Source organism: Rhodnius prolixus, unplaced genomic scaffold (assembly GCF_049639745.1).
Source record: "Rhodnius prolixus isolate KJV_2025 unplaced genomic scaffold, Rpr scaffold_9, whole genome shotgun sequence".
NCBI lineage: Eukaryota > Metazoa > Arthropoda > Insecta > Hemiptera > Reduviidae > Rhodnius > Rhodnius prolixus.
In genome coordinates, this window is record NW_027411604.1 from 26,828,742 (window position 1) to 26,846,343 (window position 17,602).

The following is a 17,602-nucleotide window of genomic DNA, read 5'->3' on the forward strand; positions in this document are numbered from 1 at the left end:
ACTAAAGGACAATGGAAAATATGAAGTTGGCCAATACTTCATTGAACTCCACTTTAAATGTACCAAACACAGTAGGCCTTTGGACAATACTTACTGGTTCACCCTGTATATAGTGCTTCTTTATTAATATGTTAAGTCGTTTAATGTTAAGCTCTAAGGGAGTACTGCCCAAATTTCTGGATATATCCACTTCGTATATCGATTAAGGAATTGATCTGTAAATCCTTAAATGATTGAAGAGTTTTAAAATGTTAAAAACATTTTAATTTAATTGCGTTTATGTAATTTAGATGCTTAAGAGGCTCTCGTATCCATTGTCTTGGGTTGGAGATATAACAGGCAGTGATGATAAAGATTCCTTACCTTCATCGGCTGACTCACATCCATCTTCTGTTTTTAGTATTTCCAAAGTATTTTCAAGGTCAGTATTTTATTTGTTTAAAATTATTTTAATATTCTACTTTCATTATATAGAATACATAAAACTTCTATAAAATAATTATTTTTTTTTACAATTTTTAAGAAGATTTATAGAATGTATTTGGTTATTAGTAAGAGAGCTAAAGTAATTTTTTAAGCAGTGTCATAGAGCAGTTTTCACATATGATTCTGCTTAATTGTTTGTTTTTAAATTACGCTGCTTTTTAAGGTAAATGGAAAAAGTAACGCTAAATATTTCTTTTTTTTTCAAATGCTGCTATTGCGCGTCATCCATCTACTTACCTTATCATTTGCTTTTCCTAAATCCCCAAATATTTTGAATCATAATCCTTGTTTTAATATATATATATATATTTTTAATACTACCAACTGTTAGCTCTCCCATAAATATGGTAACTGATTTTGGTTCTGGTCTCTTTATGAAAACCCCTAGTGAAGATGGTGGAAAATTTCCATTTCCACCAACTGATTCCCAATTAAATTCCGCTCCATCCTCGGCTCCTTCTTCTGCCCCATCTTTCTCTACCTCAAACATCATCAACACTGTAGGGTAAGTGATTAATAAAATAAGTGTTGTAATTATTTAAACATTTATTTTATTTATTTTTTTTGGTTTTTGTAATGCTATTCAGAATTGATGTGCAAATCCTTTATTATTTTTATTTTATGTTAAACAATGCTATAAATATTGTTGTTGATGTATAGGGTACTTCCTTTATAATTTATTACCGACAAAATTAAAACCTTTGCATCCTTCCACTGTTTGATTTTTTGTTTTTCAGAAATATTTTTGAAATAAATGTAATTTATTCATGTATTAATTTGACAAGGTGTTAATTTTATAAACCTCTTACAAAAAAATCAAAGTTTTTAACAGTCTATTATGTTACAAAATTTTGGGATGTTTTACAGTGTTAGTATTCTGATATTTTTGTGACAATCATTACTTTTAAACCATTATTCATTTCAATTGGCTCATTCATTAATTTTATGTAAGAAACTCTCTAAAGATACCATAATGAATGACTGAAAATGATGGTAGATTGAAAAACTTGGCAACAATTCATAAAAAAGACACAAAAAAATAAAATAAGTAATATCTCTCTTTCTTTACGGATGAATCTATCAGTCTCCAAAAAAAATTTTTGAAACTCTAAAAATATTTATGAATTCGCCATTTTATCCATCATTCTTTCTTAATTAGTTCGTTCTCTCAGGATTCTCATCCTACTTCAGTGTTTGGTGCATCAGTTTGTGTAGGGAAATATTGCTTCACCTTAATCGTTTTTCTGACTGTAATGGTTTTCTAGTTATTAATAATGTATTATTGAATTTTCTGCCCTAGAATTGTTAACGCTATTTAACTTAATTTAACTAAGAGGTATAATATAAAATTAGCACTTGGTAAAACTTGTATCAAGTTATAAATTCAAAGAAGTTCAGATTTAAAAACTTAAAAAACAAATAAAAATATGTACAAACCACCCTGATTGACATTCATGTCTTGCATTTTCATTCACCACAAACATGATTTTTTTTAAATATGTTGAAGCACAAGAATTTTTTTTTTTTTTTTGCTATCTGCTGCAATATTTATTTTTTAAGAAAAATAAAATATTTAATAGAGCTGCATTTAGGTGTCTAATATGTTCAACATTGCAATTTGTAAATTTCTAAATATTAGCACTTGACTTACAGTTTTAATGGAGAATAGCAGACAGTCTCTATTTTATTTTAAAGTAGGTCCACAGATAAAAAGCAGCAAATTGGCTTGCTTTAAATAAGAACATTTTTGCATGTTATTATTCCTATTTTACATAACCTCAATGTTATTAGAGAGTTTAAATGTAAAATTAAATAGGCTATTTTTATTAAAATAAACAGATATTTGATTTTAAAGTACGTATTGATCAATAAGATCATCTAGTCATCTCGTAAGTTCTCTGGTTATCTCCGTAAAACTATGTTAAGTCTCTGTACCACCTATACCTAATCTCATTAGACAACCTGTTGAATATATCCGACCAAGAAAAAGGGAGCTGCCCATCATATTATTAATTGCATTTATTTTGATCAGAAGGTGCTAATTATTTGCTTACTAATAGTTGAAGGTTACTAGTTTGTAATACATATTCGTAATGGGAATGGACAGGATGAAAGCTGATTGGTTTGGTTTGAAACCGATTGATTTTACAACCAATACTTCACAAATCCAACATCCAATTGTTCTGCAGAAAAGATATCTAAAAAATCACAGATTGCAATCCATTTTACTGATTTTAATTAAATCATTTCGACTCATACATCGAAGATGGTAGCCAATTTGCACCTCTTAATGACCTCGACATGAAATAAATATGTTTAAAATAAGAAGATAGAAACTAAGAGATAAGAGATGAAGTCCACGCAGAAGTTCTTCCTAGAAGAATTCTTGATAATCCAAATTGTATTAGGTCAATAAAAATGAGTATGCTTTGATGGATACAAACACACGTATTAGCCTATATTATTTTAAACTCTCTAATTAGCATTTATAAAATAATTTGCATGAATTTTCGATATGCCTATTATTATAGTTGTTTTATTTTATATATACATTTAGATACTGTAGGAATCATCGATCTACCAACTCTGATATATTTCTTTTTTTGCAGGTGTTAAAATAGTTTTCATATTTTAATTTTTTTCCCCTTAATTGTAGAGTTAAAATGTTTACAAATTCAACCTGGAACGGTAGATTAAATAACCAATGTGCAATCTTTAAATAATTTAAATAAATAAAATGATTTTTAATGCAGCAATGAATTTAAAGCCAATTTTAATTGGAAATTTATCTCTGATTGTTTATTCTGCGAACTTGCTTAATTAAAGTTGTCTCTTTATTCATTATAAATTGTAATTTTAGAAATCGAAATTGAAAAAGTTTATTTACAGTTTAAAATAGAATACAAATTATACAAAGGAGGTTTCAGGCTGCAGTGCCTATTTACACTTCAAAACTTTAATATTTACATTGGTATACCTGTCAAACTTAATACTAAGGCAAAAATTATTACAATTTATTAGAAAAATAAGAATCGTTTGTTGCGTTTTTTTAATTTTAATTTTCAATATTTTTTTTCAGGAGATCTTCTGTTGGAACATTTATACGGCAACAACATCAAAGTAAACCTGGTCCAAAATTGGACTATAGAAGTATGGTATCAGTTGAAGATATGCCCGAACTTTTTGTACCGTTTGATAGTGAGTATATATTTGATAAATTAATAGATAATTTTGTTTTTTAACAATATAGTTTTATTTTCAACTACTCCTTTTATAAGTTTATATTTTTTTTCTACTTTTAAATCAAATTTTAGACTTCTTATTTCTGATTCCTTATATATATATTTTATGTATGTTTAGTAAATGTTTCATTTCTAAAAGACAATACAGAATTCAATAATTTACAGAAAAAGATTCTATTTTACTACATGACATCAGCACTGGCAGTGTAGTTGTTTTATAACTGTTTAGTGTAGTCATAGACCGCTTGTAATTTTTCCTTTTTTTTTCGTAGTTACAATTTTTGCTTTGAACTTTAAAGGGGAGGAAATTTTTAAAAAAAATATTTATTCCTTTTTTAAAATATTATTAACGAAAGAAATTTCGTACAAACTATTTATATTTAAAAAAAATAGCATCTAATATAATGTGTATTTCTTACAGCTTATTTTATTTATAGAAAAGTCTGCTGAGTATAAAGTTTGGGGTGTATTATTTTGATATTTTAAAGTTTGTTTTTTTTATATTATATACATTAAATTAGAAAAATAATCTCAATTTTTGTTTCCATATTTAATAAATTAGTGTATCTTTACTATCTCTGCATGATATGATATACATTTTTATATGTATTTTTAGATTTAGATTAGGTTTATTGCCCCAGCCTTATATTTAAACAAAAACAAGATGAAACAATCATTTCTTTGTTAGACCCCTTTAAAGACATGATCTCATTATTGGTCAATGTCATTATGTTTACATGAAACATGAAAAAAAAAAAGTGTTTGGATTATTTAATGCTTCGAATGAAAAGATAAAACACAATGCATAATGCATACGTTTGAAATAAAGTTTCTAAATAGAGTTGCAGTGAATTTCATTTCATCTAATAAATGTTGTTCAATTTAAATTGAGCTCTGTATTATCTAAGATTAGAATTTATTATAACTAACGTTCATTTTAGCAAGGTGTTCATTCTTGTTTTTTTTTTCTTTTTTAAAGTTTTTTCCTTTGTCCAGCAAACATTATGGTCGCCCTAAAAGTAAGCCCAGATAATGCTTGCCTAATTTATTAAGAGCTAGATTTTCAATCTCTCCGACATAAAGCATTTAAAGCCATCTCAAGACCAGCTTTCTGATACGATTACAAATTTAATTTCGCTCATTGAAGTTATGAGTACACACATAAAACAGTAGCGGATTTATATTGATTTAAATGTATTTATTTATTGTTATTTTTTACTTTATTTGTGTATTTATTGTTATTTTTTATTTTATTTATTTATTTATTCAGTTATTTTTATTTTATTTATTTCTTTCTTTTTAATTATTATTATTTATTTTATTTTATTTTTATTTTTTGGCGCATCATCTGCATCGGTCATTAGTGCCAAAAATGTATTTATTAAGAGGTTTGTTGATCCATGGCCGTGATTCAGCCCTTGAGTCTTGCCATTTATGGATGGTACCCGTGAATTTATGACTCATGTATGGCATTATGCTTTACCCATTTTTACTGTTAGCAGCTATTGCTAACCTTATCCTTTGATAATTAATTTTCGTTTTGGTTTATTTTCCAGAGAAGGTGCTCACTTCTAGTAATGTGCTGGATATTTTCTTCAAATTTAATAAATTATTTCAACTTAAGTAATTCATCGATTTTCACTGTTACAAGCTCTCCATTAGCTTTGCTGGGGGACATTGGCCATTTTGTGTTGCACAGAAATTCTTTCATTAGAGTTACTGCATTAGTTCTTTCTTCGTAACTATTTGCCTTAGTTATTATGGAAGATAAAATATTCTGAGTGTAGGAATCTATATTTTGTTACATCCATGCTGGCCTTACTATTTTCGACTCCAACAACTGTGCCTAGAATATTCTTGTTCACTCTTTTTTCTGGTCAAAACCTTATTGAATCCTCAAGAAGATTTCAAAAGAAATTTGAAGTTAAATAGACTTTTAATTTTCCTAGAAAGACTTAGCCGCAAATATTTAAAAACTTTATTATCAAACATGTTGTTCTTTCAAATTAGGTGGCACATATATTACAAGGAAAGGCAAATTGGTGATAAAATATTGAGGAAAAATCCTTTATTAAAAAGAAAAATCAAAATTGTGAAACATAGGTGGGACTAACGCACTGATTATTTTTTGTCTGTTGTATTTGCGATACGGTGACTGATGTAGTTCATGCACCATTATTCCCGCAACTTGAAGAGCTGGGTACGTCTGCAATGACAACAAAAATACCTCACATTAGCATGTAACTTACCCTGGTCCTATTTTCATTTATTTATTTATTTTTTTCATTAATTTAATTGTGTTCGATGTGTGGTCATTTTCATGTAACGGCTTTTTTGTTTTCTCTCCATTTTTTTTGATATATTTACACAAAAAATTTTAAAAGAAATGTGGTATGTTTTTGAAAATATAAAACCTCACTGAATGTTTTTTTTTGTATCTATAAGTTACACCAGAAAAAGAAAAAATTGTCACACTACACGTTTTGGAGACTTGTGTAGTTTGTTTTTTAAAGTGACCCTTTATATTTTTAATTTTATTATTAAAATTTTTATACAATTTTTTAATAGAGTCAACTATTCAGACATATGTTGATATTATTTAGTTGTTCTGCATGATTGTAGCAGGCTTTTTGTTTGTGTGATTATATAAGCCGAAAAAAAGTTGATTTTTTTTCACTTTTAAGTTAAATTAATTAATATTAGTTTTATCATTCTTATAAAGAATATAACAATAATTGTTTAAGCAACAAGTGATTATTTGAAACATTGAATATTATAATGAGCTCCGCCTTTGTACATGTCGTGAGTTTCGACCTTCATTAATTTCATTCTTCAACTCTAAAACTATCAATCCGCTTGTTGAAACGCAAAGAAAATGCTTAGCTATTTGGTACTTGTTTCCCATTCAATCTAAGAATAAAAAAGTAAAGTAATCGCCTATTTTTTCAGGCGGGGCTTAACGTCCAACTACCAATTAGGTGTCGTGGACGGAGGAGACTAGCAAACATACTTTACTGTAAATTTCTTTTTATTAACCATTAAATAAAATCCAAGGCCTAAGACAGGGAATCGAACCCAGTACCACAATACATATTAGCTTCGCAGGTCTCGCCTCTACCGTGGCGTGGCGCCTTAATCTAAGAATATAAGAAACGTAATATTTATTGTCGGGGCGGGCTTATTACTCTTTCTGTCCCATTATCTTTTATAATTTCTAGTGAACTTCAGATGCTCCCTTGTATGTTGTCACAGGAGTCAGGTTACTTCAACTAAATCGAATTAATTTCTAGAATATTGCGGTATAATTGATGGTACAAAGCAACCCTACTTTTTGATAAGAGTCTAATTTTACAAATATATGCAAGACTTGGCTCTGGATTAATAACCCCAAGATAGGCTTGGATCTGACAATGGAATAGGCTTTGTCTGGAAGAAAAGTAAACGAAACTCCTTTTATCTTTTGGTGTTTACCCTTATGGCAAAAGATCTAATCCATGAGATACGCCCAAGATCTTTAATTAGTCAATTAGTAAGAAGATGATGGTAAATCGTGTTATAGAGACAAGAGATGTCATCAATTCGATTGAGAATTTGGGTTGGATGGCCAAATTATTTTTTGTGTATTCCTTTGGATACTGCAATATCTGTTCCGAATATCCAGATCGATCGTAGCGAAGATTCTAAATTGTCAGTTTGATGTTGTTTTTTTTCATTGAGTAGAACTTTAATCCAAGAAAGTGAGACTTAGTGGTTTCAATCAAAATAGAACTTAAAAGGTTGGACTTATTTACAGATGGGTAACAGTCAATAATTTCGTCATTTTAAAGTCTGTTAATTTTTAATATAGTTGTATATACGTACTGAGAGAGTGCGATTTTTTGATTAATGTCCGTGAAATTTTGGCCCACCTGAGGCTCAATAACCTTCGCTTACTCGTTTACCTTCGACAGATGGTTATCTTGTTTAATTTAAAGATGCCTTTACTCTAAGAAAATCCCAAAATAGGATGAACCAAAACTTAAGGTTTCAAAAAGATGTAATACACTTTATATTATTAGTTATAATATTAGTTACAAAGCTAAAAAAGATAATAATAAAGCTTATTTTCAGAAATTCAATTCTAGTCATTGCTATTAAATTTTCAGTGAAACACAGTATTCCAAATAGTGTTCTCTGTTAATGCGCATGTTTTATGAATTTTTTTTTAAGCTTTTATTCTTGCACTTCTATATTTATTACACTTTACAATGAATGACAACACTCAAAATTACATTTATTTTTATTCAAATAATTTTGTAAATTGTGCATCAATAATTATTTAAATGTAAACAATATGTACATTTTTTTAAAAAAAAATAATTGTTATTTTAAACAAGAAAACTAATATCTTTATAACTTTTGATATTGATGATCCTTGAAAAGCTGTATTTTGTTTATTTATAAAATCACAATGAAATTTTTCTTTTATACACTACAAAAAAAATTAAGTCCTATACCTTTTAAATTCTTGTAATAATATATTCTTCTGCACTTCTTTACAGAACTAATTCCACGTCCTGCCAGATCATGTGAAGATCCGCCATTATATTTGAGACTTCGTATGGGCAAGCCAAAGGATAGAAAAATTTCAAAAACATCAACCATCATGTCATATGGAAAGAAGAAAATGCGCCCAGAATATTGGTTCAGTGTTCCTAGAGAAAGGTACAGTAATTTATGGATTCACGTATTAGAAGTTTTTACCATCATTCATTGGTCTGTCTGATCATTCAATAGTGGCTAGTTGAATAATAAATATTGAACTCCATATCATGTTTTTAAACGTTTATATATTCTTAGAAAATGATATCCTTCGATGAGATTGTTTCAGAACATAAATATTAATGTTATGTTCTCTTATCAAGTATTAAATCACAATCGCCAATGTTTTTGGGTTAATATTTACCATTTAAATCTATTTAGCGATTCTGCAAATGATGTTTAAACAGGTGTAAACATTTCTGGATTGTCTTTTCATGAAACATTAAATTTGATACGAACAATTGTACGGTTTTTTCTTTTTATTTCTTCATTTTATCACACAAAGTGCTATAAAACGTAACATCTATCAGCATCAAGCATAGTTTTTTTTATCATCTAATTAAACGAAAAATTAATGCTGTAATTTATAATCTTGTTTTGGTAGGCATTTTCTGTTTATTATAAAAATAATTGAAATATTGTATAAAATTTAATATTGTTAAATAAAAGATTAATATTGTCAAATATTTGTTAATATTGACAAATTAAAATTAGACAGTCAATAAAAAATCTATTTGAAATTAATTTTTAAGTTAAAAGTAACGTTGGCTTTAATTGTTTAATTTAGGGTGGACGAACTTTATCGATTTTTGACTTCCTGGGTTGGTCATCTGTATGGTGATCTAGATGAAGAAGTTGTAGCATCACGTGGATATGAGCTTATCGATTCTGATACAGAATTATGGGACGATGAAGACGGTACTGGTGGCGATAGAAGACCAAGTGATACAGATATTGGGGAATATACCCGTGAGAGTTGGGAGGTAAGTCAAAATTTATTTATATTTATTTTGTAATTGATTTTCGTTTTTTATTTATTCAAAGCGTTGGTAGCCCTGATTATTCGTGAATATTTCTTAGATTGAGTGGTAAATATAAATGGTTTCTTCGAAGAGTGCAATATAGTTTTTTCCTGGTTTTTAAGGGCGAATATTTTGGTCGTTTTTATTTTCTTATTATTATTATTTATCATTTATAGTCATGACAATATTTTTTCCTTTTAAATTATCTGCCAAAATAAGTCTCCATTATTTCTCTTAAGGGTGCATTTTAGTAAGATACCAATAACATATCTGATGTAATTTTTGTGTCCAGGAACTGTAATTCAAAGAATAGCCTAATGAAGGTGATATTTAATAAGAATAGTCAAATATTTTTTTAAAAAATTTCACTGCTGTCTTTTTTTTTCTCTATCTATTCTGAGACTGCTACTTCTTTTGCGGTATTTTATTGCTTTACTAGATACTAACCTTTACCCATTTCTGCACTTAACGACTCATACTTGCTTTCCATATGTTTCTCATTATTTTTTTCGTGAAAATTTTGTGGAAAAGCGACCCCAAAAAAAAAAATGCAATTTATATTAGTGAAGAACTGTTCACTGAATGAAAATGGTTCATTCTCTTTGAAGTAAAATTTCAGTGTTTGTTGATTTCAATAGCAATCTCCTGAAATGTTTTCTTAAGAAGTTGGTAAACATTTTTTAAAGCTTTCGCCTTCCTCGAATTTTATTTTAGTCCCAAACATCCATCCCTGTATAATTTAAGATCTGATTCATTAATAATTGAATGTATATATTTTGAATCCAACACCCAAAGAAGGCTTTTAATAACTTCATTGACACATTACAATTATATCTACTGAGGAGTAGCGCCACGGTAGCCGAGCGGGTTAAGAGGCGAGACCAGCAAAGCTAATATGCATTGTGGTACTGGGTTCGATTCCCGATCTCTAGGCCTTAGATTTTATTTAATGGTTAAATGAGAAATAGTATAAGTACGTTTGCTATTCGCCTCCGTCCACTACACCTTGTAAATGGTGGTTGGACGTTAAGCCCCCGCCTGAAATAATAGGCGATTACTTTACTTTACTGAGGAGTATCTACAGATTTACTCTGCTAAATTTACTATAAAGAAAATATGTCCTCTTCTAAAACTGTAACAAATAACTCAACCTGTTCAATCCTCCTTTTGTATTATCATGCCCAAAATTAGATTTTCATGCAACTTCTGGTGTAAATCGTAACGATTTGGAAGGAAGGAATCGTGTCTTATCGGAGCTTTCATCTCAGAAGTGCCGGAAGAAATTTTGGCCTCGGATTAGACGTTTAGTTATAAATAACTACCAATTGTTTGAAATGTTTTTCTCCTCAAGCTTTTTGAGGCTTCATTAGGCTTCCTAACATTTTGAAATAAAGTTTGATTTTCTTTTCGAATTTCCCATGTATACGAATAGTTTGGAAACGCTGTCATTAGTGTACCAAGAGAATAATTTATCTCGTATGTAATATGAAATCATTAGGCTATTCAATTGCAGTTCTTTTGAGCTAAAATTCAGATTCAGTAGATCAGCAAAGGCTGGAGCCCTTGCTTGCATTAAAGAAATTAGGAAGTGCTAGCTCCTAAATCTATATACTGGTTTCCATTTAAAATAGTAGTAGGCATTTAAAATTCTGAAAGTAGAATTTAGTTTATAAAAAAATGACTATCGACTTACTATTCCTATTCCCTACAAAGTGACAGAATAGTTTTTCTGTTCTTTGTCGCGAAGTATGTAAGCAACTTAAAATCTATTTTTGCTTTTGTTACTTTATTTCTTTTATAGTTCCACACAAAATAATTCTTTGGCCCCTTATTAATTTACCAACAACCTGCAGTCTGACTGCTCTACATGTTTTTAGAAATAGCTAGCATCATTTTCTTACTTGAAATGCATCTAAAGGCCCGAGTTGTAAGATGTTAAATCCATTGATGAATAGTACTGTTTTTTTCGTTTTAATATGAATCTTTCTTTTGTAAAATGCACTTTGTCTCTTTTTCACACTCTAATTACCACTTATTAAGTGGTAAATATTTTTAATACATTAATTATTTCCATTGATTTAAAATCCATGGTTTCTTGCGTTAGTTGAAAGATTATATTACTGTGATATGATTTCTTTATGTGGTGTGATTTGGAAATAAATTAGTAAGTGTTCTTCAGCGTTTACCTTGTTTAAACCTATTTAAAAGAAGCAAAGTTAAAAAAAATAAAGATTGAAATATTTTCAATTTTATAAGAGAATTGTTTTTATTTATAGGACATTTAATTAACCAAATATTTGCATCATTTTATTAATCATTGTAAATTTATTTCATCGAGATTAAAATGTAATAGATAGCTAATTAAAGTGGCTTTAAAAAAAGAGATCGCGCCAATACAATGGGATCTGTACAGGTGCTGAAGGCTCGATATACCAAGCTCTCAACATTAGTGAAGACTCAGACTATGTTGCCCTCAACTGATTCTCAGCCAGATAATGAGGTGCATTGAAAACAAAAACAAAAAAAAAGAACCTTCTTATGATAACCTTCTTTAAAGTTTTTCATTGTTTTCTTTCTTCTATTTTGTTTAAAACATAAACATTATTTGTATATTTCTTGTCGTTTATGGATTCTAAATTCTTCTTTAAAGGAGGTTAGATTTATTGAAGGTTTCAATGTTGTAGTTCCCCTAGATAGTAAATCCCTTCTGCCCTAACAGATTGGGATATAGATTAGGAAGAATTCTGTCCAGCACTAATATAGACTAGAAAACTAATTTGCACCACTATATTTTGTAGTCTGTATGTTCTTTTCTTATCACTGTTGCTTTAGATGTTTTTAGCTTTATTATATATATTTCCTATCACTTCTTAATCTTCATAAATAAATAATTTCCTACAAAATTTACTTATTCATAAATTTTTCTCTTCTATTCTTTTTTTGGAATATAGTTCCTTCTCCTATTTATTGAACATACCAAAAATAACTTAATTTTTATTTTATGTCCAGGTAAAGCGTACATATTTATTTATAGAGCCAACCCACCTATTGTTTACATAACCTATATTCGATATTCTATGCAAGGGAAAGAAAGCGTTAATAACTTTTAGGTTTTATTGTTATAATAATAAACAATTGCAACAAGGTGTTGTAATTGATTAAAAAAATGTTTTGTCTGTACAACAATAACTATGTGGGGGCTGATTTAGTTTCATTTTAGCATTATTACCTCTAGTGAATCGTATTGAATGAATAATTCATTCGTTATTTAATATATTTTCATAGATTATTTGTTGGCTTTAGTAAGTATACATTGTGTTGAGTTTTTAATTATTTATTCAACTTAATTATTGCTCCATATTGTTTTTCTTATTATTATTATTATTTAATGATTTAATAACATGTTCGCATAATCATAATGTTACTATGTTTGAAAGTACCAAGAAAATTAATTATTTTTTATGAAGAATCTAAAGATTTTCATTGTTTACTAGGGATTCGTTTTGTTTACAGTTTTTCTTTTAACATTCATAGTTCAACTTTGAGAAAGAATGAATTGAAATCTTTTTTTGCTTGCATAGTACTTTGTTTCTTCAATCAATTTTCTTTTAATTTCAAAATTTTGTTTGACACTTCATTGTTTAATGATGCAAGCTAATAACGATTCAGCATAACATCTTAAGACTTCCATCTTTCAGTCTCTGCAGCGATACTCCATTTCCACTTGACAGATATATGATTTATTGTGATGGTTGTGTTTTTTAGAAGTTGTGGCAATTTTTTTTATACTATCTTTTGTTTTTATTTCGCACTTTCTTGTCATTAATAACTTATTAGTAAAGACTAACTACAGAACTAAGTAGAGCGAAGAATATGTTGGGTCATTTAACTCTGTTAAAAGATCTTGTTTTGAGTAAAAAGAAGGTTACACTAGTTTACGGTTTTCCTTTATCAGACTTTGTCCATTAAAGAACTCCTATAAGCTGGATTTTTTATAGTGATGAGGGTAACTGCAGATTTAGTGTGGAAAAAGAATTGTGATTCTAATACACCATTCCTGATTTGGAGAATTTTCATGCGTCTTAAATTCGGAAGAGATACTATAGGGTTAGTGGTTCCATCTGGCGCCAGTAAGAAGGAACACAATTGGCTTATACCTGAGAAGGATGCTGTATGATCTTGAGTTGCCAGTTCATTTGATTGCCACTATAACAGTAAAAGATGTGTTAGGAATTTCAGTGTTTACTAACAATAAAACACGATTTCATTGGAATTAAATGAAATTTAAGTAAAGATAAGAATTTATATTGTTATATTTCGTGATTAATTTCAAATTTATGGTCTAAAAACTTCAGCCGTCGTCAAGTTTGATTGGATCTTAAAAAACAATTATATTCTCCTCTCTCCTCTACAGATGATTTAGCTAATCATTTGTTTTGTATATATATACATAAAACAGGTCTGTGCGTTTATATTTGTTAGCAGTGGAGGGAGCCATACACTAATCTCCCCAGATGAGATAATTGAAGAGTATCAAAAAAAACAAAAGGGAAGGGCTTTAATTTCACCTATCCAACCAACCGACTGGCAGACTGACTAACGCGCGCACACACCAGTGTATAGGGGCTGCGCGCGTCTTGTTGATAGTTCGGTATAAGCTGTCTAACCAGTTCTTTCCATCACTCTCTTGAATGTATAAAAATTCTATACTTGTTTCTTTTATAGCATTGCAAAGCATATATATTGTTTAGCATCTTAGTTTAGCCCAGATATCTTTATTTCTTTTTTTTAAATTTTAATTCTTTTTTTTATTCTTTTCTCGTTTTCATTATGTTTATTTAATGCATATCCTCATTTATTTTTAGAAGTTCTAAGTTTAAGAATACAATTACAGAACAAGTGTAAAAGTAGGTTAACTAACAGTAGAATTTTATAAATAAAATTTAATACAATTTTCTTTTTTAAAATTAAATGCACAGCAAAAAATAATAATGCAACATACTATGCAACAGTTGTTCTATGAATTTTCCATGAATTAGCAAAAATCTTAACAAACCATTTTTGGAGATTTGGTTTTTTAAATTTACATAAACATTATATTTGCTTTAGCAGTGCGTTTTTATCTCTCGAAAGTTGTTTTCTTTTCTTTGTTGTTGATAAAATAATTTTGGTTTTTTTTTATTTCTATTTACTCGTGGGATCATTAAAGTTAAAAGCAAAATAAAAAAAATGGATGGTGTTGTGACATTAGGAAAAACTATTATCGATGTTGTGAGTTATTTCATTTTTCTTCTTTAATCTATTTTAGTTTAAATAGAGATCTAACTTGGTGAAAAAATAATATATATATATATATATATATATATATATATTATTTTTTTTATATTTGAGCATGAATTTTGGAAGCACATAAATTTTAAATAAAATTCTTTTCTTTCAAATCTGTTTCTACATTAAAAGAACTTGTTTTGGTATAACCATATCGATTTTATTTCTCCACGTATTGCATAAATATTATAAATGTTTTCTTGCTAAATTTTTACATTAAATATTAAGAACGTTTATAAATACACAGGTTATAAATGATTAGTTTACTTTTACAAGTTATGAAATCTTGGAATTTTTGAATAGTTTACAATCTTCTCTAGTATTAATTTGTCAGAATAATAGCCAATAATACTTCTATTTGCTTTTATTTATACACCTGCCAATCAATTCTTTGACCGTATTCAGTAAGCGAACAAGTAAATATCGTTTGTTTTTTTTCTGCAACGTCATATCTGTTGCAGTCTTGGTATGCCTAAAATTATTGGTACACTTACACAAAACAATTATTTTTTAATTGAATAATGATTATTCATTATTGTGAAACATAATTTATTAAAATATTTTTTTATTTAAAAGTTAAAAAATAAAAAATTGTGTCAGTCATTGAGAAGGTTACAGTTGCTTAGGTTAAGTTTAGTTTTATTATCATTTTTCTTCCATCTTTTCTTTGCAATCGTACTGAATATTCATCTTACACGTTTTCATTTGCATAACTCAAATTTCAGATTTAGATCAGTTTCTTTCATGGGACCTGAAATTCGGTTATAAGGGCACATCTTGAGAAGTGGGGTAGTGATTTTCTATTTTTCTCTAAATGGCTGATTTTGTGTAAAATAAGATTCTACTGAATAAAATATATGTAAGTGTGTCACTGATCGTCTATTGTTAAATTCCGATGGCCTCATTAACCTCATCGTTCGGGGCTAATCAGTTTGGTTTTCTTGGTCTTCTGCATTTTCTTGAAATAATTTTTATTTAGTCAGTTGGTGATTTGATGTTCAGTTCATGGTGTTTTTAAATGTTCTAGAAGACTTTTTTTTAAAAAAAGCTGTTTTTAAAGATATCATTTGGGGATTTCATTATCATTTGGTGGCTCTAAATAGGAGGGAGGCTCGTACCTTTCTTCTAAACCAGTGGTTCCCAAACTTTTTTTTGACCCATGGACCCCTTTTTATAGTCAAAACTTGCCCACGGACCCCCAAGTGAAAAAGCTACATAAATGCATAGTATAAAAATTACAAATTTAAAAAAACATTTTGTTAAAGAAGTATTTATTGAAATTATAACTTTTGTTTAAAATAAAATTAATAATTTGGATGAACGTGATGATATGTTATGTGTGTACATTAGGGTGTTTCAAAAAATGATGACTTTTAAATTTTAAAGAGCGCCGGGCGGAATATCAAAGTTCATTTAAAAACAAAAAGTTTCCATCGAAATAGAGCAAAATCGATTGATATTTAGAGGTCGCTACCATCGATCAAAAAAATTTCTTTTGCTTTTTTTTTTTTTATGAAAAATCTTTATTAAATGTTTTTTTTAGCAATGAACCTTTCGGTTATGCTCTCTATCCCACTTCTCTCCTCATCCCTTCACGGACCACACACAAGGTGTAGTCCTTCCAAGCTATATTTCATCAAACAGCCTGATTTGCTTCAAAAACCCGATCACCCTGTTTATCTGAGCTGGATCATTCCCAAGGGTCTCCGCAATGTCGTTTTGAATATTATTACTCCGTCGAGCCTGTTCATAGGATGGACATTCAGCAATGACATGCTGCACGGACAGACAGCTGTTACAAGCGTTGCACAACGGGGTAGGCTCGCCACACATCAGGTAACCATGCGTTAGCCTGGTATGACCAATTCGCAGCCGAGCCACTACTACCTCCTCTCTTCTAATTGACCTGTAAGCTGAGTCCCAGGCGTGCACAGGTTCCTTAATTGCTCTTAATTTGTTGTCGGTTACTGACGTCCACTCGCGCTGCCAGCTACGCTTTACATACTCTTTTGCCACACGACTTATGTCAACTGGCATGCTCCTTTCTATATTTGCTGTCATGCTAGAGGCCTCTTTTGCAGCTAAATCCGCGTGGATATTGCCTTGTATCCCTGTATGGCCAGGAATCCATATAAAGCACACATTAATCTCTTCCACTCTCAAGTTAAAAAGCAATGTGTGTATATCTTGGATTATAGGGTGTTTGCAATAAATATGTTGCAACGATAGTAAAGAGCTTATAGAATCGGAGCAAACTGCAACATTACCCCGGATTCCCCCTATGATACTTAGTGCCATGTAAATAGCGTAAAGTTCTGCATCATATATGCAGAACATAAATGTTTTGTATCTTTTAAAATTATTAGCAAAACATGTAATTGTGCAAAGCTTATTGTTACTATTTGAAATTGATTGATTGATAGTAAATTAATTTCATATTATAACAATAAATGCAAAATATTCCCTAATTTAGACGTTTCAGTAACTAAAATTATTTGTTTTTTAAATTCTGTACGAAACACATAAAAAATGAAGTGGTTTTAAACGTTAATTAATCGAAATTTTGCAAAAATGTATATTTTTCTTGATATTAAAAAAAAAAAATACAGCTCTTTAATTATTCATAACTTTGGGAAAAAAATGGCCATCAAAATGATTCCAACTGCATTGTCTTTATAGCAAATTAATTTAAATAAGCTTTGCACAATTACATGTTTTGCTAATAATTTTAAAAGATATAAAACATTTAATAAGGATTTTTTATTTAAAAAAGAAAAGCAAAACAAAAATGTTTTGATCGATGGTAGCGACCTCTAAAAATCAATCGATTTCGCTCTACTACGGACGAAACTTTTTGTTTTTAAATGAACTTTGATTTTCCGCCCGGCGCTCTTTAAAATTTAAAAGTCATCATGTTTTGAAACACCCTAGTGTACATATATT

At 29.2% G+C, this 17,602-nt stretch overlaps 1 protein-coding gene across 18 annotated transcripts in view; it reads left to right on the plus strand.

The window, feature by feature from the left end:
• Positions 1-17,602, plus strand: part of mtd (TLD domain-containing protein mustard) — a 510,063-nt gene that overhangs the window by 387,946 nt on the left and 104,515 nt on the right. For 11 of the 18 annotated variants that reach the window (XM_074129454.1, XM_074129449.1, XM_074129444.1 and 8 more), the window contains 7 exons: positions 291-421; positions 818-991; positions 3,566-3,684; positions 5,893-5,928; positions 8,270-8,432; positions 9,097-9,292; positions 11,745-11,831. In XM_074129454.1, the coding sequence (XP_073985555.1) occupies positions 291-421; positions 818-991; positions 3,566-3,684; positions 5,893-5,928; positions 8,270-8,432; positions 9,097-9,292; positions 11,745-11,831 (906 nt within the window). Of the gene's footprint in view, positions 1-290; positions 422-817; positions 992-3,565; positions 3,685-5,892; positions 5,929-8,269; positions 8,433-9,096; positions 9,293-11,744; positions 11,832-14,080; positions 14,603-17,602 lie in introns of those variants that run through there. The other 7 variants (XM_074129446.1, XM_074129445.1, XM_074129448.1 and 4 more) reach the window with 7 other exon arrangements.